At 40.0% G+C, this 24,041-nt stretch overlaps 1 protein-coding gene across 2 annotated transcripts in view; it reads right to left on the bottom strand.

Moving 5' to 3' along the window:
* Nucleotides 1-24,041, bottom strand: part of CCDC191 (coiled-coil domain containing 191) — a 97,321-nt gene that overhangs the window by 15,222 nt on the left and 58,058 nt on the right. For both annotated transcript variants that reach the window (XM_040224095.1, XM_040224106.1), the window contains 2 exons: nucleotides 22,382-22,483; nucleotides 4,345-4,488 (listed from right to left, as the gene is read on the bottom strand). In XM_040224095.1, coding sequence (XP_040080029.1) covers nucleotides 4,345-4,488; nucleotides 22,382-22,483 — 246 coding nt within the window. The remainder of the gene's footprint in view (nucleotides 1-4,344; nucleotides 4,489-22,381; nucleotides 22,484-24,041) is intronic.

Below are 24,041 nucleotides of genomic sequence, written 5' to 3'. Positions count from 1 at the left end.
CAATGTTTTAAATGAGAAAAGGGAATTATCTCTTATATCCTAACTCATTTAAGGAAACACGCATCCCCTTGGCAAGTGATGCTGTAAACCCAACGTAGGCAGTTACTCTCTTAAGGACATTCATTTATGTCCTAAAAACTTTGACTGTATTATATGGGGATTTTAGATTAACAGAATGCATAGCCTTTCAATGCTGACTCTCTGAAGACCACAATGACTGGCTGGTTATTAAGGAAATGGAATAAACAACCTCTAAAACCATTAGGTCACTTGCATTGAGTTTTGACGTGGGTGGCTGGCAACAGTCTGTTTTGATCTCCAGGAGCTTGGGCAGCAACTGCATAACAAACCTCTCTTTATTATGTACTTAACCACTGTCTAATTGAGGAAGTGCCAATACTTTCAATTTGTTTGTAGAATGAGCTGTCACTAGCATTGAAATTTAGACATTATCAGTAAACCACAGAATCATTTGATAGAAAAATAACATGATGTATAATTTAATGTCTTACCAACTTAAAAGGCTCAGAGTATCATTTTATCAAAATAAACATACAACTCTGACTTCATAGATTTTAAAAAGTAACTGTTCCATTCTTCCAAGAGGTCAGAAGAAAAAGCCTTTCTTTCTTAGTCCTCTCCAGAAAACTGGGCATGTTTTCTAAGCCTTGTCTCACCACTGAGCAATGTGAATGTGACTGACCTGAATGAGTCCCTTGGCAGTCACACATACTGGCCAGTCACACACACTCCCAGGAGGTCTCTGTGGCACCTGGGAGCCAAGAGGCAAGAGGAGCCAGAAACACACTGCCTCCTACCCTCCCTTAGAGGAGAATACAAGAGAACCAGGGAGAAAAAGATAGTCAGACGATGCCTTTAAAATTCTAAAAGTGGTTATTGGAACAAATGGAATATGGTACATGTGAGCTGTAGGGAAAATGCTAAATAACTCTTCTGAAAACAACACAAAAAGGCAGTATAAAGAAGCCAGTAACTGTTTAATTAGATCCTCTTTCATTCTTAATTTTTTCTATCCTTTCCTGGAAGTCAGCTCTGATGGATGAAGCAGCTACTGCTTCCTCTTACTATTCTCCAGCACTGTTACTTTTTTTTTTTTTTTTAACTTTCAGCTGGTGGTTGGTATCTACATATCCCTCTGATTCCTACCCAGCACAGAAGACATGCCTGAACTGGGCAGGATTTTTGGAGGAAGGGGTTGCTGAGTTCCCTCCTAGCTTTGTGACCAATGTGCTGTGTGACCTTAAGCAAATGAGTTTTCCTTTCTGAGGCTCAGTTTCTTTACAAACTGAAAGAGATGGGAGAAGATTACTAGCATTCTAACATTCTATTATCCTGTGTGGTAGGCTGAACAGTGGCTCTCAGGATGGCCACAGGCTAAATCACTGGAACCTGCAGATATGTTACCTTACAAGGTAAAAGGGATTTTGCACATGTGATTAAGTGAAGGATCTTAAGATGGGGAGATGGTCCTGGATTATATGACAGAGTTCTAAATGTAATCACAAGAGTTCTTGTAAGAGGGAGGCAGGAGGAACAGCATCAATATGAGATGTGACATCAAAGTAAGGGATCAAGAGAGAATCGAGGAAGGGGCTATGGGCAATGAAATGCAGGCAGCCAGTAGAAGCTGAAAAAAGCCAGGAGACAAGATTCTCTCCCGGAACTTCCAGGAGGAACTTGTCCCTACTGACACTTTGACTTCAGCCCAGGAAGTCTGATTTTGGACTTCTGACTTAGACAGAAATTTAAGATAATAAAATTTGTGTTTTAAGACACTGTTTGTGGTAATTTGTTACAACAGTATAGGTAACACACTTGTTCAATACAGACTAGAGAGGTGGTTCTCAAAATGTGCTGCTAAGACTACTTGGATCAGAATCTCCTTTTTTTTTTCTTTTAAAAAATGTTTTTGGCCATGGCACGTGGGATCATAGTTCCTTGACCAGGGATTGAACCCATGTCCCTTGCACTGGAAGGTGGAGTATTAACCACTGGGTCACCAGGGAAGGTCCTGGACTACATTTAAAAAATGCAGAGTCCCTGACATACCACCCCCATCGCCCCAGCCAACAACCCAGAGCTACTGAGAACACCTGGGGGTGGGAACAGGAACATGCATTTTTACAAGCTTTCCAGATGGTTTCATGAATAGGAAAGTTTGGAAATGCTGGATTCATATCTGTGTTTTTCTGGTTTTAATTAAATTTTTCTATATTTAAAGCCTATGCTGTCATTTTGAACTCAAACTCTGGTTTCTTTTTACATTCTTATAAATAAATTTTTAAAAACTTAATTTGGGGGTCTTCCTTGGTGGTCCGGTGGCTGACTTCAAACTCCCAGTGCAGGAGGCATGGGTTCCATCCCTGGTCAGGGAACTAGATTCCGCATGCCTCAACTAAAGATCCTGCATGCCACAACAAAGACCCTGCACGTGGCAGCGAAGATCCCTTGGAGTACTGCAACTACAACCTGGTGCAGCCAAATAAATATTAAAAATTTGGTTATTCACACTAGATTATTTTCTTCATAAACTTTATACCTTTGATTTTATTCAGTCAAAAACAGGGCCAAAAAAAAGAAGAGCTGATAAGAATATAAGAGTGAGTTATTCCCTCTCTGCTTTTTGTGTATTAATAATTAAAAACAAAGAAATAGACAAAAGCCAGATAAAACTAGGAGCACATAAATGGATAGTAAACTATTTGATATGACTAATCTTTGTGGTAGTGGTAGTATATTACAAGAAGCAAACTTCCATTCAAATTTCATTTCCACACTTGTTTACTCAATAGATTAAGGCTCAGCCCTCCCATTTCATTATCAGGAAAATAATGTGGTTCAGCTGGTAAAGACTCCATCTGCAATGTGGGAGACCTGGGTTCAATCCCCGAGTTGGGAAGATCCCCTGGAGAAGGGAAAGGCTCCCTGCTCCAATATTCTGGCCTGGAGAAGTCCATGGACTGTATAGTCCATGGGGTCGCAAAGAGTTGGACATGACTGAGTGACTTTTCACTTTGGGGCACAGATGGGGCAAAGCCTCCAATAGGAGGGCTCCTCATGCCCTTAGGCCTGACTGCCATAAATTGGCCTCCTTAGCTGGTTTGGGATACTCAGTAGTTCCAGAACACTAAGAGGCATTAAGAGGCAGAGGACAAAAAATCGGGGACATAGAAAAACAGTATGGAGGGCATTTAGAAAAGATAAAAAGGAAAGAAAGTGTGAAAATAGAAGAGAACAAAGAGAATGAAAGGTGAACAGATTGGCTAGGGGAGGAAAAAGAGTAACCTGAGTCACATTCACAAAGGTATAATCTTCAAGGATTCTTATGATGTAGAACATTATTGTTCATCTTTAATCCTAGTTTTCACAACCAAAAATATTAGCCTTTTCAGTATTCACTTGGCCAAATGTATAAACAAGAGTGGTCATAACTAGTATGTATTACTGACCTTATTATGAAATAGAATTCTACAGATAACATTTTATCTATTTTGAAGTTTTGATTATTTAGTTAAATGCTCTGTTCTGTGCACTGGATAAATTTGAATTTCAGTGATATTTGATTTATCTCTGTATGGTAGAATGGATTACTGTTCCTGATAATAGGATTAGACACCCACAGCTTGCTTGTGATTTCATCCTGTCTCCCAGTGGAGTAGATAGAGCCTCTTTCTCCGCTCAGTGACTCTGAGTTTGGCCCTATGACTTCCTGTGGCCAATGGAATGTTAGTGGACATGATACAAGCCCAGGTTGCATAAGCGTTTACGTAACTGGGTTTGGCTTTTGTACTTCAGACATTTGCCAGGTGAAGGTTTCCCCTGAAGAACAGCTGGAGCCAGTAAGAGAGGCTGTGCAGAGACCTGAACTCAACCTAAACTTTCTCACAAACATGTCTGTAGGAAATAAATTCTTGGATTGTAAGCCACAGAATTTTAGGGCTGTATGTTAGGCAGCTTTATTGCAGCAAAAATCTGATTAGTATACCTTATGGTAATGATTTTTCCTTTATTACCTAGCTAGCTATACACTGCTGTTTTAGCTACACACTGCTAAAATTGAGAGGCCTCTATTCATCCTGCCTTGGAGGTCTCTAATAAAAAATGGAACTCTAGTGTTTTCTAATCGATTCAGTTACAGAAGTCTTTACCTACCTTGGAAGACCAAATTCAAACTGTTATCTGAAACAAATAAATATCCACACTCAATTCATTTATCTTTCTGACTTTTAAATCCCCAAACCACCTCAAGGCCTAATTGGGTGTTTATTTGAAAGTCCACTTATTGAGTTGGCGGGGGAGGTGGGTAAGAGTGTGACACTATACCTGGAGGTTTTGCATGCTTCGCATTCTTAGCCTCTTCCAAGGCTCCAGACCTTTATTTCTTAGCAATACCCTTTCATAGTGTTCTTTGGCTATTGCTTCCAGCTGCTGGTTCCTCTTAATTCTCTTCTGCTTCTCTAGTTGTTTCTGGAAAAAAAAAAAAGTAAAAATGCCGAGGAGGAACCAAAATGGTGAGATAGGAGGCTACTAAACTTCCTTCCTCCTTTGGATGCATGGAATGTATAGCTACATATGGAGCAGTTCCCTCTGAAAGAAGTCCATAAACTAGCTGTGTGACTTTTCCACATCAAGCAAATGAGAAAATACCCACACTGATATATCAAAAATACTGACAGGAAAGACTGAGACAGTCTCACCATAAACTCCATCCCTGGCTCAGTGCCATATAATTGGGAGAGATGGCACTGAGCCATCCCAATCCATAGGGATTCCTCAGTGTCTCCACGAGGAATGAAGGGTTTGGACTACACTTCTAGCATCCCGATTTTAAAGATAACCATTCAAGTAAGGGATGGGCCCCCCCAAACACCTAGCTCTGAAAGCCAATAAGGCTTGTGTCCATGAGACACACAAGACTATAGCAAACAAAGAAACAGGTCTTAATGGATGTGAGGTACTCACTGTGGCTATGCTCCTACGATCAGTTCTGAGAAATCAGGCAAAAAAGTCCATCACCCAGGCTTTCCCTGAAAGGAATGTGACTGCATATTTTACAAGCTGCTGCTTGAGGGTTCAGATTCTAATTTAGCTTGCATCTAGGAACTGGCTGAGATCCTTCCTAAAGGCTGAGAGAGCCTTTAGGTACTTCCTTTGCTTTCTCCCTCTGGCTCATTCCAAAGGTAAAACCAGATTGCTAGCATTTCTCTGAAGGGAGCTTATATACATGTTGGCTTATACACATGTTTTAGATGCTAACTTCAGTGACCGTAACCTGAGAGGGATGAGCCTCTGGGCTTTGATAGCCAATGGAACTTAGAATCACAAGTCCCATAGGACTATGGCAAACAAGCAGGTTTTAGATAGGCACAGAAGGACTCCAGCCCCATTGCCTTGGCCACCCAGCTCCAGGGCTATACACCAGGGTTCAGTGAAAGGGAGCAGGAAAAACACACATCTCCTAGTTTCTCCCTGGAAGGGGCTTAACTATATACCATATATATATATATATATATATATATACACACACACACACACTCAGCATAGGTGCTGCTTGAGGGTACAGCTTCTAATCAGTGTGCATCAAGGTACTGACTGAGATCCTTTCTTTGGGGACACTGATAAGTCTGGACACATACTCAAACAGGCGGAGTTACTAAAGACAGAGACAGTGGCTTTGACAATCACAAAGGTTTGAGAGACGACCAGGAATCTGGGCCAGGATGACTGATGAGTTCATCTTCTTGAGACCACTCTGTCAAGACTAGGAGAGGTGACTGTTTAATGTACAGAAACCAACACAGAGAGTCAAGAAAAATAAAGAAACAGAGAACTATGTTCCAAACAAAAGAGCAAGATAAACTTCCAGAAACCAATCTTAATGAAATGGAGATAAGTGATTTACCCAATAGTGAAGTCGCTCAGTCATATCTGACTCTTTGCGACCCCATGGACTGTTGCCTACCAGGCTCCTCCATCCATGGAAGAGCAAGAATTTTCCAGGCAAGAATACTGGAGTGGGTTGCCATTTCCTTCTCTAGGAGATCTTCCCAACCCAGGGATTGAACCCAGGTCTCCTGCATTGAAGGCAGACGCTTTACCGTCCGAACCATCAGGGAAGTCCAATTTACCCAATAGTGTTTTCAAAATAATGGTGATAAGGATGCTAACTGACGTCAGGAGAGCAATGCACAAAGTGAGAATTTCAACAGAAACAGAAAACATTAAAAAGTACCAAACATAAATCACACAGCTGAAGAATACAATAATCAAACTGAAAAATTCAACAAAGGGGTTCAACGGCACACTAAACTGAAGGAAAAAGATTCAGCCAGCTTACAGACAGAACAGTGGAATTCATCCAATCCGAGAAACAAAAAGAAAAAATAATGACAAAAAGTGAAAATAGCTTAAGGGACCAATGGCATATCATCAAAGGGAGAATATATATATTATATGAGTCCCAGAAAGAGAAAAGAGAACAAAGCTTATTCAGAGAAATACTGGCTGAAAACTTCCCTAACCTTGAGAAAGAAACAGATATCCAGGTTCAGGAAGCCCAAAAAATATCAAGATGAATCTAAAGACACAGGCACAAAGACACTTTAAATTGTTAAAAATTAAAGACAAAGAATCTTAAAAACAATAGAAAAAAGTAACTTATATACAAAGCCATTCCTTATACACTGATAGTGCAAAACCATCAGTGGATTTTTCAACAGAAACCTCGCAGGCCAGAGAAGTGGGATGTTATATTCAAGTGCTGAAAGAAAAAACTGCCATTTAAGAATATTCTACCCAGGAACAATGTTCTCTAACCAGTAATATGAAAATATATTAAGTATAAACTTACTAATAAAGGTAAATATATTGTTAAATGCAGAATACTCAATATTGTAATGGTGAGTCACTTAAAACTCTAGTACAAGTTAAGACAAAAGTATTAAAAACAACTAAATAATTTGATACACAATATAAAAAGATGTAAAGTGTGACAGTAACACAAATATGGTGGCAGAAGTATAAAAATACAGAGTTTTTGTGTGCATTCAAAATTATCAGCTTAAAGACTGTTATGATTACAAAATGTTTTATATAAGCCTTATGGTAACCACAAAGCATAAACTTACAGTAAATATACAAAATATAATCATAGCACAATACATATAATCAAAAGAACTCAGGAAGAAAGGAAAAAAATAAATTACAAAACAGCTAGAAAATAATTAAAATGGCAAAATAGCAAGATAACATCTATTAATAATTACTTTAAATGTACATAGATTAAATCCTCATTCAAAAAACACAGAGTAGTTGAATGGATAAAAACATAAGACCTGACTATATGCTTTCAATGAGAGGCTCACTCCAGCTTTAAGGACACAATAGACTGAAAGTGATGGGATGGAGAAGATATTCTATGCAAACAGGTAGTTTGGATTGTAAGGAGAACAGGGGTAGCTGTATTTATATCAGACAATAGAGCCATTAGGCCTATATAAAACTATAACAAGTGACATTCTGTCATGATAAAGCAGTCAGTCAAGAGGATATAACAATTTAAATAACACGCACTCAACACTGGAGCACCTAAATATATATAAAGCAAATGTTAACATTTTGAAGTGAGAAGTAGGCAGAAATACAGTAATAGTAGTGGATTTTGATAAGCCACTTCCAACAATGGACAGATCACCCAAACAGAAAATCAACAAGGATGTACTGGACTTAAATAACAAGTTAGATCAGATGGAATCAATAGATATACACAGAACATTTTATCCACTGGCAGCAGAATACATATTTTTCTCAAGTGTACATGGAACATTCTTCAGGATGGATCATATGTTAGGCCATAAAACAAGTCTTAATAAATTTTAAAAGACTGAAATCATATCAAGCATATTTTCCAACTTCAATGTTATAAAATTAGAAATCAATATAAGAGGAAAACTGGAAAATTCACAAATATGTGGAGATTAAACAACATGATTCTGAACAACCAAGGGTCATAAAAGAAATCAAAAGGAAAATTAAATAATGAAGAATCTGATAAAATGAAAATGGAAACACAACATACCTGAACTTATGGGATGCAGCAAAAGCAGTTCTACTAGGTCAGTTTAAAGTCTTACATTAAGAAAAAAGATCTCAAATAAACAACCTGACTATACACTTCAAGGAACTAGAAGAACAAGCTAAGCCCAAAGTTAGCAGTAGGAAGGAGATAAAGATTAAAACAGAAATAAATGAAAGAGAGACTAGAAAGATGATTAAAAAGATCACGGACGCTAAGAACTGTTTTAAAAAAACAACCCCCCCCCACCCCGACAAACCATTAGCTAGACTAAGGGAAAAAAAGACAAAGTCAGAAATGAAAGACATTACTGCAAAAAACTGAGAAATACTAAGAATCATAAAAAGCTACTATAAACAATTAAATGCCAACAAGTTAGATAACATAAGAAATGGATAGATTCCTAGAAACATGCACCCTACTGTGACTGAATCATGAAGAATCAGAAAACTGAACAGACTAATTACTGGTAAAGAGACTGAATCAGTAATCAAAATCTTGGATTTGACACCAAAAGCAAAGGCTGCTACTGCTAAGTCGCTTCAGTGTCCGACTCTGTGCGACCCCATAGACGGCAGCCTACCAGGCTCCCCTGTCCCTGGGATTCTCCAGGCAAGAACACTGGAATGGGTTGCCATTTCCTTCTCCAATGCATGAAAGTGAAAAGTGAAAGGGAAGTTGGTCAGTCATTTCCAACCCTCAGGGAACTTCCAGGCTCCTCTGTCCATGGGATTTTCTAGGCCAGAGTACTGGAGTGCGGTGCCATTGCCTTCTCCCAAAAGCAAAGGCAACAAAAGCCAAAATAAATAAGCAGGACTACATCAAACTAAAAAGCTTCTGTACAGGAAGGGAAACCAACAACACAATGAAAACACAACCTATGGAATGGGAGAAAATATTTGCAACCACATTCCCAGTAAAGGGTTAATATCCAAAATATACAAGGAACTCATATAACTCAAAAGCAAAAAAAAAAAAAAACACACAACAAAAAACTCATTTGAAAAAATGGGTAAAGGATCTGAACAGACTATTTTCCAAAGAAGACACACACAAGTGGCCAACAGGTATGTGAAAAAGTGTTCAATATACATCAGGGGTATACAAATCAAAACCACATTAAGCTATCACCTCACACCTGTTAGGATGGCAATTAACAAAAAGACAAGGGATAACAAATGCTAATGAGGATGTGGAAAAAAGGGAACCGTTGTACACTGTGGAGGAATGTAAACTGGTACAGCCACTAAGGAAAACAGTATGCAGGTTCCTCAATAAATTACAAATGAACTACCATATTACCCAGCAATCTTACTTCTGAGTATATATCCAATAGGAGACAAAATCACTAACTCAAAGATATATGTGTCAGTTCAGTTCAGTCGCTCAGTCCTGTCCGACTCTTTGCAACCTCATGAACTGCAGCAGGCCAGGCCTCCCTGTCCATCACCAACTCCTGGAGTCCACCCAAACCCATGTCCATCGAGTTGATGATGCCATCCAACCATCTCATCCTCTGTCCCCTTTCTCCTCCAACCCTCAATCTTTCCCAGCATCAGGGTCTTTTCCAACGAGTCAGCTCTGCACATCAGGTGGCCAAAGTATTGGAGTTTGAGCTTCATCAGTCCTTCCAATAAACACCCAGGACTGATCTCCTTTAGGATGGACTGGTTGGATCTCCTTGCTGTCCAAAGGACTCTCAAGAGTCTTCTCCAACACCACAATTTAAAAGCATCAATTCTTTGGTGCTAAGCTTTCTTTATAGTCCAACTCTCACATCCATACATGACCACTGGAAAAACCAAAGCCTTGACTAGATGGACCTTTGTTGGCAAAGTAATGTTTCTCCTTTTTAATATGCTATCTAGGTTGGTCATAACTTTTCTTCCAAGGAGTAAGCGTCTTTTAATTTCATGGCTGCTGCAGTCACCATCTGCAGTGATTTTGGAGCTGAGAAAAATAAGGTCAGCCACTGTTTCCACATCTATCTACCATGAAGTGATGGGACTGGATACCATGATCTTAGTTTTCTGAATGTTGAGCTTTAAGCCAACTTTTTCACTCTCCTCTTTCACTTTCATCAAGAAGCTCTTTAGTTCCTCTTCACTTTCTGCCATAAGGGTGTGTCATCTGCATATCCGAGGTTATTGATATTTCTCCTGGCAATCTTGATTCCAGCTTGTGCTTCATCCAGCCCAGTGTTTCTCATGATGTACTCTGCAGATAAGTTAAATAAGCAGGGTGACAGTATATAGCCTTGATGTACTCCTTTTCCTATTTGGAACCAGTCTGTTGTTTCATGTCCAGTTCTAACTGTTGCTTCCTGACCTGCATACAGATTTCTCAAGAGGCAGGTCAGGTGGTCTGGGATTCCCATCTCTCTCAGAATTTTCCACAGCTTATTATGATCCACAGTCAAAGGCTTTGGCATAGTCAATAAAGCAGAAATAGATGTTTTTTTGGAACTCTCGTTTTTTTGATGATCCAGTGGATGTTGGCAATTTGATCTCTGGTTCCTCTGCCTTTTCTAAAACCAGCTTGAACATCTGGAAGTTCACAGTTCACGTATTGCTGAAGCCTGGCTTGGAGAATTTTAAGCATTACTTTACTAGTGTGTGAGATGAGTGCAATTGTGCAGTAGTTTGAGCATTCTCTGACATTGCCTTTCTTTGGGATTGGAATGAAAACTGACATTTCCAGTCCTGTGGCCACTGCTGAGTCTTCCATATTTGCTGGCATACTGAGTGCAGCACTTTTACAGCATCGTCTTTCAGGATGTGAAATGGCTCAACTGGAATTCCATCACCTCCACTAGCTTTGTTTGTAGTGATGCTTCCTAAGGCCCACTTGACTTCACATTCCAGGATGTCTGGCTCTAGGTGAGTGATCACATCATCATGATTATCTGGGTCATGAAGATCTTTTTTGTATAGTTCTTCCGTGTGTTCTTGCCACCTCTTCTTAATATCTTCTGCTTCTGTTAGGTCCATACCATGTCTGTCCTTTATCAAGCCCATCTTTGCATGAAATGTTCCCTTAGTATCTCTAATTTTCTTGAAGAGATCTCTAGTCTTCCCATTCCGTTCTTTTCCTCTATTTCTTTGCACTGATTGCTGAAGAAGGCTTTCTTATCTCTTCTGGCTATTCTTTGGAACTCTGCATTCAGATGCTTCAGTTCAGTCGCTCAGTCGTGTCCGACTCTTTGCAACTCCATGAATCGCAGCACGCCAGGCCTCCCTGTCCATCACCATCTCCCAGAGTTCACTCAGACTCACGTCCATCAGGTCTGTGATGCCATCCAGCCATCTCATCCTCGGTCATCCCCTTCTCCTCCTGTCCCCAAGTCTCTCCCAGCATCAGAGTCTTTTCCAATGAGTCAACGCTTCACATGAGGTGTCCAAAGTACTGCAGCTTCAGCTTTAGCATCATTCCTTCCAAAGAAATCCCAGGGTTGATCTCCTTCAGAATGGACTGGTTGGATCTCCTTGCAGTCCAAGGGACCCTCAAGAGTCTTCTCCAACACCACAGTTCAAACGCATCAATTCTTCGGCACTCAGCCTTCTTCACAGTCCAACTCTCACATCCATACATGACCACAGGAAAAACCATAGCCTTGACTAGGCGGACCTTAGTTGGCAAAGTAATGTCTCTGCTTTTGAATATACTATCTAGGTTGGTCATAACTTTTCTTCCAAGGAGTAAGTGTCTTAATTTCATGGCTGCAGTCACCATCTGCAGTGATTTTGGAGCCCAAAAAAATAAAGTCTGACACTGTTTCTACTGTTTCCCCATCTATTTCCCATGAAGTGATGGGACCGGATGCCATAATCTTCGTTTTCTGAATGTTGAGCTTTAAGCCAACTTTTTCACTCTCCTCTTTCACTTTCATTCAGATGCTTATATTTTTCCTTTTCTTCTTTGCTTTTCGCCTCTCTTCTTTTCACAGCTATGTGTAAGGCCTCCCGAGACAGCCATTTTGCTTTTTTGCATTTCTTTTCCGTGGGGATGGTCTTGATCCCTGCCTCCTGTACAATGTCACGAACCTCATTCCATAGTTCATCAGGCACTCTATCTATCAGATCTAGGCCCTTAAATCTATTTCTCACTTCCACTGTATAATCATAAGGGATCCCCTGGTATCTCTAATTTTCTTGAAGAGATCTTGCATTGATCGCTGAGGATGGCTTTCTTATATCTCCTTGCTATCCTTTGGAACTCTGCATTCAAATGGGTATATCTTTCCTTTTCTCCTTTCCTTTTTGCTTCCCGTCTTTCACAGCTATTTGTAAGGTCTCCTCAGACAGCCATTCTTCTTTTTTGCATTTTTTTTCCGTGGGGATGGTCTTGATTCCTGTCTCCTGTACAGTGTCACAAACCTCCATCCATAGTTCATCAGGCACTATCAGATCTAGTCCCTTAAATCTATTTCTCACTTCCACTGATATATGTGTACTGCTGTTATTTATTGAAGCATTATTCACAATAGCCAAGGAATGGAAACAAAGTAGGTATCCATTGACATATGAATGGATAAAAAAATTTACTATTCATTCTCACAATGGAATATTACTCAGCCTTAGAAAAGAAGGAAATACTATCATTATTGACATATGGATAAATCCTGAGGGCATTATGCTCAGTAAAATAAGCAAGACTGAGACAAACACTGATTGGAATCTTAAAAAAAAAAAAAGAAGAAAAACAAGTTGAACTTACAGAAACAGAGAGAGAAATGCTAGTGCCTTTTGAGGTGGGAGAAATAGGCAAGGCCCAGAAAAAGGGTACAAATTTTCAGTTACAAGATGAATAAGGTCTGAGAACCTAATGTGTAACAAGGTAAATATAGTTGATAATATTCTCACAATTTTGAAATTTACTAAGGGAGAAGAATGTAAGCTTTCTTACACACACATGCATAATAAATATGTAAAGTAATGGACATATTAATTAACCCAGTGGGAATCCCATATTGTATATACATTTTAAGTATCTTACAATTTTGTCAATTACACCTCAATAAAACTGAACAAAAAGTAAAGATGCAATGACCTGAAAAATCATGAATTTCAACAAATCACTAATTACTTTAATTTGAATATATAACCACTAAATAGCATGCAATTCATGATAACAGAACTCGGGAACATTAAAAAAAAAGGAAGCCACTCTGCCAAGAAGGGGAGAAAAAGTTCCTCATGAGTCCTACAGGAATCAGAGCTATGCATATCCTTTGAATTATTTAGGATTGTTCACAGAAATGATTCACATCTTACCAAGTTACTAGAAAGTAAAATATTCATTCAGTTAGGAGAGAAATCAGTATTTTTCCCTTATTATTATGGAAAACAGCAATATAGCCCCTTCATTTAGATCATAGGGTAGAAATTTATATATGAATAACTTCAAAGATACTCCATTAAAAATACAGTGGCTGCTGTTAACAAAAGTCACAGGAGTAAAAGCAAAGACTTCACACTGTCTTCACAGTAGTTGTCAGTTTCAGCAGTAAAAATTTTTAAAAAACTCATAATTTAAGCTTCTTTTGTCTTCATTTCCTACAATTTCACTTCAAGAGAATGGTTGTAGTGAATTGGCTGATTCTGACAATCTACTTAATAGTCTTAAGTCTTCTCTGAGGGGAAAAAAAAAGAGAGAAGGCACTGGAACATTTCTATTATAGAGGGATATTTGCTCTGATCTTCCAAGCCAAACTTCCTGTATCTGTACACATTCCTCACCAAAAAGGAAATGTCCATATTCTCTAAAGGATTAAACCAAAATTATCTTCATAATCTTTATTACAGACATTTTATATGTTGAATGGATAGAAACAAAAGTTATTTATAAGAATCTTCTTATGACTAACAAGGGCTTCCCTTATAGCTCAGTTGGTAAAGAATCTGCCTGCAATGCAGGAGACTTGGGTTTGACTCCTGGGTTGGGAAGATCCTCTGGAGAAGCAAATGGCAACCCACTCCAGTATTCTTGCCTGGAGAACCCCATGGACATAGGAGCCTGGTGGGCTACAGTCCACGGGCTCGCAAGAGTCAGACATGACTTAGTGACTAAAGCACCACCAAGACCAACAAGAGAGAGCCAAGAGTTAAGTGGGGAGGAAGTCAAAAGGTGGCCATTTTCACATTCACTGAAATGTCCAAGGCAGCAGTTGCAAATTGCAGACAGGCATCTAACACAGACAGTAAGCCTCTGGAGAAGCCCTTGGGCTTGGCCAATCCTATGCACATGCACAGCTAAGTTATCTTCAGTTATAATACAGCCCTATGGCTGGTGTTGTAGGCTCCTAAGCAAAGCCATGTTCAGATGGTTTGTGGGGGGAAATGGTCTATTTAACTAATTTATTAACATTTTTATTGGAGTACTGATTTACAATGTTGTGCTGGTTTCAGGTGTACAGCAAAGTGAATCAATTATACATATACATATATTCACTCTTTTTAAGATTGTCTTCCCATACAGGCCATTACAGAGTATCGAGTAAAGTTCTCTGGGCTATACAGCAGGTCCTTATTAGTTATCTATTTTATATTATAGTAGTGTGTATATGTCAATCCCAATCTCTTATCTCTTTCCCCAAATTCCTAACTTATTTATCACACTCACCTTTCCTCTTTGGTAACCATAAGTTTGTTTTCTATATCTGTAACTCTATTTCTACTTTGTAGATCAGTTCATTTGTACCCTCTTCTTATTCCACATATAAGCGATATCATATGATATTTATCTTTCTGTGCCTAACTTACTTTACTCAACACGACAAACTCTAGGTCCATCTATGTTGCTATAAATGGCATTATTTTGTTCTCTTTTTTTACGACTGAGCTATATTCCACACCATATATGTACCACATCTTGTTTTCCTAGTTCTCTGTTGATGGACATCTCAGTTGCTTCCATGTCCTGATTATTGTAAACAGTGCTACAATGAACACTGTGCTGTATGTATCTTTTCCAACTAGGGTTTTCAACTTTTCTGGATAAATGCCCAGGAGTGGGATTGCTGGATCATACAATGGTTCTATTTTTAGTATTTTTTTAAGGAACTTCCACACTGTTCTCCATAGTGACTGCACCAATTTACATTCCCACCAGCATTGTAGGAGGGTTCCCTTTTCTCCACACTGTCTCCAGCATTTGTTGTTTGTAGATTTTTTAAAAAATCTACTTTTCCATAGAAAAGTAGAAAAATGTTTAATAAACCAGAGATCTTGAGACAAAATTCTGTTTTCATATATAGCAATTTAGATGTGTATTTCCTGCCTTGATTAAGGATTCCTCAATACAGTGGATTGTATTTTACTATTATTACTATATTTTCCATTTACTTGTATATAAAATGTCCATAATGCCTGCGTCTAAGATTTACTGGGAGGATAACATGAAATCAAAGTGTCTGCCTTGAGATGACACTTATATTGGGGGTGATCTATGCACCTAAAGTTTTACAGAGCATACTTCACTCAGGCTAAAAAGGGACACAAAATCAGGGTACCTTCTGATTTAAATTACTCAACAAACAACATGAAACAAATGACTCATTTGAATATATATATATATATATATATATATATGTATAAATATATGGGAAAACCCCCTGGAGGAGGGCATAGCAAACCACTCTAATATTTCTGCCTGGAGAATCCTATGGACAGAGGAGCCTGGTGGTTTCCACAGCATTGCAAAGAGTCAGGCACAATTGTGCACATGCTCGCATACACACACACATAAATGAAAAGTGAGTGTTAGTTGCTCAGTCATTTCCAACTCTTTGTGAAGCCATGGACTGTACCCCACCAGGGTCCTCTGTCCATGGAATTCTCCAGGCATGAATACTGGAGTGGGTTGCCATTCCCTTCTCCAGAGGATCTTCCTGACCCAGGGATCAAACCTGGGTTTCCCACATAAGCAAGCAGATTCATTACTGTCTGAACCACCAAGGAAGTATATATGTATATATATATTTCCACCACTACTGCTTTGAAAGAAAGACAAGGAATTACAGCAAGATTAAGAAGAACAACAGAGTGCCTGATGAACTTTTGACACCATTCTCACACCTTGCCTTCTATCCTTTATAAGTCACCCTTTCATTGCACTCTGAAACTTATTCCCACCTAGGCACTCCTGTAATTTATGGTCTTTTGCTCTCTTGTATCATTTTTTCTCTCTCTACTAGACCATTCCCATAAATATGCAAATATGTACTGGTACTGCCCATCTTTTAACAAAATAATACAAAAAAGACCAATCACCAACAGAAAAAAAAAGTTCTTCTTTGACCCCATATGACCCCTACTATATGCATGGTCTCTATTGCCTCACCACCTATTCTTTCCTCAACTTCCTGAAATGGGGCTCCCTTCCCAGCAGTCCACTAAAAGCATTCTTGTCTATGTCATGAACAATCTCCATGTTGCCAAATAAAAGTTTGTCTGTCCTCTTTTTAACTGCACCCAGCAGCATTTAGCCCAGTTAACCACCATCACTTCCTTCTAGAAATACTTTTTTTCTCTCAGCTTTTCAATAAGTAATTCTCCTGCTACTCTTTCTACCTCACTAGCTCATCCTCTGAGTAGTTATTCATATACTCTCAGACATGGTCCTGGATTTTTGCATTTCTTCTCTCTCCACATAACATCCCAAGTTGATTTCATTCACATCCAGAGCATTAAAACACTGACATGTTTTTGATGGCCAGATTCCTTACTATAATCTTGATATCCAAGCTTACATATTCAACTGCCTATATAATGTTTTCATTTCAATGTCTAATAGGTGTCTCACATTTAACCTACCCCTTGTGGACCTTGGGACTCCCTGGTGGCTCAGACAGTAAAGAATCTGCCTGCAATGCAGGAGACCTGGGTTTGATCCCTGGGTCAGGAATATCCCTGGAGAAGGGAATGGCAACCCACTCCAGTATTCCTGCCTGGAGAATTCCAAGGACAGAGGAGCCTGGCAGGCTACAGTCCATGGGGTCACAAAGAGTCGGACACGACTGAGCGACTAACACTTTTGGACCTTCCAGAGGCCACCTTAGAACAAGACCCAGTTTCTCCCTCAGTCAGTCTCTTCAGTCTCTCCCATCAGGAAGCTTCCATAAGCCTCTTATCCTTCTCCATCAGAGGACAGACAGACTGAAAACCACAATTACAGAAAACTAACCATCTGACCACATGAATCACAGCCTTGTCTAACTCAATGAAACTATGAGCCATGCTGTGTAGGGCCACCCAAGATGGACAGGTCATGGTGGAGAGTTCTGACAAAACATGGTCTACTGGAGAAGGGAATGGCATACCACTTCAGTATTCTTGCCATAAGAACCCCATGAATAGTATGAAAAGGCAAAAAGATAGGACACTGAAAGATGAACTCCCCAAGTCGGTAGGTGCCCAATATGCTACTGGCAATCAGTGCAGAAATAACTTCAGAAAGAATGAAGAGACGGAGCCAAAGCAAAAACACCACCCAGTGGTGGATATGACTGATGATGGAAGTAAAGTCCGAGGCTCTAAAGAGCAATATTGCATAGGAACCTGAAATGTTAGGTCCATGAATCAAGGCAAATTGGAAGTGGTCAAACAGGAGATGGCAAGAGTGAACGTAGACATTTTAGGAATCTGTGAACTAAAATGGACTGGAATGGGTGAATTTAACTCAGATGACCACTATATCTACTACTGTGGGCAAGAATCCCTTAGAAGAAATGGAGTAGCCATCATAGTCAACAAAAGAGTCTCAAAAGTAGTACTTGGATGCAGTCTCAAAAATGACAGAATGATCTCTCATTTCCAAGGCAAACCATTCAATATCACAGTAATCCAAGTCTATGACCCAACCAGTAATGCTGAGGAAGCTGATGTTGAACAGTTCTGTGAAGACCTACAAGACCTTCTAGAACTAACATCCAAAAGAGATGTCCTTTTCATTATAGAGGACTGGAATGCAAAAATAGGAAGTCAAGAAATACCTGGAATAATGGGCAAATTTGGCCTTGGAGTACAGAATGAAGCAGGGCAAAGCCTAACAGAGTTTTGCCAAGAGAACGCATTGTCATAGCAAACACCCTCTTTCAACAACACAAGAGAAGACTCTACACATGGACATCACCAGATGATCAATACTGAAATCAGACGGGTTATATTCTTTGCAGCCAAAGATGGAGAAGCTCTACACAGTCAGCAAAAATAAGACCAGGAGCTGACTGTGGCTCAGATCATGAATTCGTTATTGCCAAATTCAGACTTAAAGAAAGCAGGGAAAACCACTACACCATTCAGATATGACCTAAATCAAATCCCTTACGATTATACAGTGACTAGGAAGTGACAAATAGATTCAAGGGATTAGATCTGTTAGACAGTGCCTGATGAACTATGGACGGAGGTTCGTGACATTGTATAGGAGACAGGAATCAAGACCATCCCCAAGAAAAAGAAATGCAAAAAGGCAAAATGGTTGTCTGAGGAGGCCTTAAAAATAGCTGTGAAAAGAAGAGAAGTGAAAGGCAACAGAGAAAAGGAACGATATACCCATTTGAATGCAGAGTTCCAAAGACTAGCAAGGAGAGATAACAAAGCCTCCTTCAGTGATCAATGCAAAGAAATAGAGGAAAACAATAGAATGGGAAAGACTAGAGATCTCTTCAAGAAAATTAGAAACACCAAGGAAACATTTCATGAAAAATGGGTATAATACAGGACAGAAATGGTAGGGACCTAACAGAAACAGAAGATATTAAGAAGATGTGACAGGAATACACAGAAGAACTATACAAAAAAGATCTTCACAACCCAGATAATCACAATGGTGTGATCACTCACTAAAGCCAGACATCTTGGAATGCTGGAAAACTCAGCAGTGGCCACAGGACTGGAAAAGGTCAGTCTTCATTCCAATCCCAAAGAAAGGCAATGCCAAGGAATGCTCAAACTACTGCACAATTGCATTCATCGCACACACTAGTAACGTAATGCTCAAAATTCTTCAAGCCAGGCTTCAACAGTATGTGAACCATGAACTTCCAGATGTTCACACTGGATTTAGAAAAGGAGAGGAACCAGAGATCAAATTGTCAACATCTGTTGGATCATTGAAAAAGCAAGAGAGTTCCAGAAAAACATCTACTTCTACTTTATTGACTATGCCAAAGCCTTTGACTATGTAGATCACAACAAACTGTGGAAAATTCTCAGAGATGGGAATACCAGACCACCTTATCTGCCTCCTGAGAAATCTGTATGCAGGTCAAGAAGCAATAGAACTGGACATGGAACAACAGACTGGTTCCAAATTGGGAAACGAGTTCATCAAGGCTGTATATTGTCGTCCTGCTTATTTAACTGATATGAAGAATACATCATGAGAAATGATGGGCTGGATGAAGCGCAAGCTGGAATCAAGATTGCCAGGAGAAATATCAATAACAGATATGCAGGTAACACCACCCTTATGGCAGAAAGTGAAGAAGAACTAAAGAGCGTCTTGATGAAAGAGGAGAGTGAAAAAGTTGGCTTAAAACGCAACATTCAGAAAACTAAGATCATGGCATCCGGTTCCATCACTTCATGGCAAACAGATGGGGAAACAATGGAAACAGTGGCTGACTTTATTTTTTTGGGCTCCAAATTTACTGCAGATGGTGATTGCAGCCATGAAATTACAAGATACTTGCTCCTTGGAAGAAAAGTTATGACCACCCTAGACAGCATATTAAAAAGCAGAGACATTACTTTGCCAACAAAGGTCCATCTAGTCAAAGCTCTGGTTTTTCCAGTAGTCATGTATGGATGTGAGAGTTGAACTATAAAGAAAGCTGAGCACCAAAGAATTGATCCTTCTGAACTTTGGTGTTGGAGAAGACTGTTGAGAGTCCCTTGGACAGCAAGGAACTCCACCAGATATTCACAGAGAAGATCAAGGGAGAGTTCAAATAAAGTCCCCATCATGGGTCTAGCTGGGGCAGAGGAACAGCAACCTCTGGGAAATCTGCCTAGACTCCTTCTGGCCTTCATCTTCACGCAGCACCACCTGAAGGCATTAGGGTGAGGCTGCTGCCATGGCGGGGGGGTGGGGGGTGGGGTGGGGGGCAGGGAACTGTGCCCAGAGTAGCCTCCTTATCTCATTTAAGAGAAAGAGGAACCTTACAGAGGGAAGTGCTCTAAGATGAGAGACAGTGGAGACTGAAAGAAGGGAACACAGGGGCAGGGAAAATCTCTGCCCCTACAGTAAGAGCCAAAATTCTTCTGAATGGCCAATACTGTGCACTGCAAAGAGTGAGACTTAATCAGAACATTAGAGAAGGCTCCACTCATCCCCACCACACCAGCGTGCTAGCAAACCTAGTAATAACAGTGGAGTACAGCTGGAGGACTGCAAGAGACAGATTTTCCTCAGGGAACCACACAAAGGGAAGACCTAAAGCCAAAAGAGGGGACAAAGAAATAGTCGCTAGAGAAAACTGAAGTCTATGAGGCTCAGAGCAACAACAAACTTCAAACGTAGCCCGACTCCTGGCTAGATTAACACAACTCTCCACACTGAAGGCCTGTTTACCTCAGTTTCCGTGGCCCTGTACATGTCTGGCTTTCAACAACAACAAAAAGTAAAGACATATTAAAAAATAAGAAATTAACACAGACTGAAAAGATAAAGCCATCATCAGAACAAAATCCACATATGAGAGAGACATTGGAACTATCAGAGAGGGGATTTTAGATAACTTATGACACGTTCTAAGGGTAGGACTAGTATCCTTATAAGAAGAGACACCAGAGAACTTACATACTGTCACTCTCCCCTGCTGTGTCCATGCACCAAGGAAAGGACATGTGACGATACACTGAGAAGGTGACCTTCTACCACCAGGAAGAGAGCTCTCACCAGAAACCAACCATGCTAGCACCCTGATCTTCAACATCTAGCCTCCTAGACTGTGAGAAAATTAATTTCTGTCATGTAAGCCACCTGCCCTGTGGTGTTTTGTCATAGCAGTCTGACCATCCCTAGGTTTACTGAATGCCGTCTTCACTATCGTGATTTCCACACAGTATTGCTTCTGATCACAAAACTCACTTGACAGCAAAAGAAATGGAGCGATGGACCCATACACATGGAATTTACTGGTCTTACCACCATCCTGAAGCAGCTTGCTCGCCAGTATGGTGGAATGACCTTTGGAAGACCCAGCTGCAATACCGGTTAGGTGGCAGTACCTTGCAGGTCTAGGGTAAGGTTCTCCAGAAGGCTGTCTGTGCTCTGAATCAGCATCCAGTATATGGTACTGTTTCGCCAGGAGGCTAGGGGAGGAAGTGGGAGTGGCACCACTCACTAGCAACATTTCTGGTTTCCTTTTCTCACAAATTTATGTTCTGTTGGCCTAGAGGTCTTGGTTCCAAATGGGGGAATGCTTCCATAGGGAGATACACAATGATCACTAGGGGGAATTGGTACTACTTCTCAATGGAGCTGAAGATGAATATGACTGGAATACAGGAGAACCCTTAGGGTATCTCTTAGTATTATCATGCCCTGTGATAAGGTGAAAGGAAAACTACAACCCAATCCATGCAGGACTACTAACAGGCCAAACCCTTCCAGAATGAAGGTTCAGGTCACCCCATGACTAGCAGAGATGCTCACTGAAGACAAAAGGGGTAGTGGCTAGTGAAACAAGGTAACTATAAATACCAACTACATCCACTTGACTGGTTACAGAAATGAATTGGAATTGTCAGGAGTATTCCCTTATTTTGCTGTGAGTATGTTTGTGTGTATACGTATCTTGTTTTATTTCCACTCTTATTCTCTAATCATGTAACAAAAGATGTACTGACTTTGTGTCATGGTATTTCAGTACTGTTAATTTTATATTACAGCATTTAAGTGAGGGGATAGCAAGAAGGATAAACATCATTCAAGGACTTTACTTCCTCTTCTGGGCAAGGGGTTAATTCATTTTCAGTTGCATGCAGGATAGGACTTTCTGGCCAACCCAATACTTTGAAGGAAATATACTCAGAATCCATAAAGGGGATCTCACCTAACCCTGGTTAGAGAGGAGGGTGGGGCAAGGCAGGAAAAGCTAACTGGGTTGAGTTAAGATTTGAGGAATGAGCAGGTAGTTATTAAGTAAGGTAGAGAAGAGGGTGGAGGTGAGAAGAGTGTTATAGACAGAAATTCTTGGGAGGGAAGGTGCATAGGACTATAGGGTCACACACAGCAGGCTTCACGGGACAGATGGCTGACCAAACAGAAACTACTAACCATTTTCTTCAGTCTCTTCTCTTCTCTTTTTTTCTCAAGCTGAGCCTCCTTTTCTTCTGCCTCCCTCTTCTGACGCTCCTCCTCTTGGGCCTTTAACTGGGCCTAATCAAGGTTAGAATTTGTAAAAATCAGACACTCAATTTGCACAGAAGTAAGATTGTTTATGTTGAGGAAAGTCCACTATCTACCAAAGTGCTCACCCAGTCTCTGGAAGAAGCCTGCACTATGTATTAAAAGTAGAAAACCCAAGTAACAGGTGGTCAGTTGTGTAACTTAACTGTTTCTCCGAAGGGATTCTCTTCTACTTGGGAAGATGAGGCTGAGCATGAATGAGACCATTAACTTTTCATCATAAAATGATTACTCTTTAGTTCTTATTTCATTTATGAAATACTAAGTCCAAACTATACATAGTATAAGAAAAAATTTTCTTCCATTTCACCAAAACTCACAAAACTGTTAGAACTATTTATTTTTTCTTACATGCTCAGTTGTTTCCGTCGTGTCTGACTCTTTGAGACCCTATGGACTATAGCCTGCCAGGTTCCTCTGTCTATGGAATTCTCCAGGCAATAATACTGGAGTGGATTGCCATTCCCTTCTCCAGGGGATCTTCCCAACCCAGGGATCCAACCTGGATCATCTGCATTGCAGGCGGATTCTTTACTGCTGAGCCATCAGGGAAGTCCCTATTTTTTCTTAGTAGGCACAAAATTTCTTTTTGGCAGTCCAGATCAAGACTTTGAAAGGTTAAAAATTTCCCACTTTTAAACTATAAGCAAGGTGAAAAGACACCCTTCAGAATGGGAGAAAATAACAGCAAATGAAGCAACTGACAAAGAATTAATCTCAAAAATATACAAGTTGCTCCTGCAGCTCAATTCTAGAAAAATAAACAACCCAATCAAAAAATGGGCCAAAGAACTAAACAGACATTTCTCCAAAGAAGACATACAGATGGCTAACAAACACATGAAAAGATGCTCAACATCACTCATTATCAGAGAAATTCAAATCAAAACCACAATGAGGTACCATCTCACGCCAGTCAGAAAGGCTACTATCAAAATGTCTATAAACAATAAGTGCTGGAGAGGGTGTGGAGAAAAAGGAACCCTCTTACACTGTTGGTGGGAATGCAAACTAGTACAGCCACTATGGAGAACAGTGTGGAGATTCCTTAAAAAACTGGAAATAGAACTGCCATACGACTCAGCAATCCCACTGCTGAGCATACACACTGAGGAAACCAGAACTGAAAGAGACACGTGTACCCCAATGTTCATTGCAGCACTGTTTATAATAGCCAGGACATGGAAGCAACCTAGACATGGATGCCTATCAGCAGATCAATGGATAAGAAAGCTGTGGTACATATACACAATGGAGTATTACTCAGCCATTAAAAAGAATACATTTGATTCAGTTCTAATGAGGTGGATGAAACTGTAGCCTATTATACAGAGTGAAGTAAGTCAGAAAGAAAAACACCAATACAGTAGACTAATGCATATATATGGAATTTAGAAAGATAGTAATGATGACCCTATATCTGAGACAGCAAAAGAGACACAGGTATAAAGAACAGTCTTTTGGACTCTGTGGGAGAAGGCAAGGGTGGGATGATTTGAGAGGGTAGTGTTGAAATGTGTATATTATC

Source organism: Oryx dammah, unplaced genomic scaffold (assembly GCF_014754425.2).
Source record: "Oryx dammah isolate SB20612 unplaced genomic scaffold, SCBI_Odam_1.1 HiC_scaffold_2, whole genome shotgun sequence".
Lineage (NCBI taxonomy): Eukaryota > Metazoa > Chordata > Mammalia > Artiodactyla > Bovidae > Oryx > Oryx dammah.
This window is presented reverse-complemented; position numbering and strand designations above follow the sequence as displayed.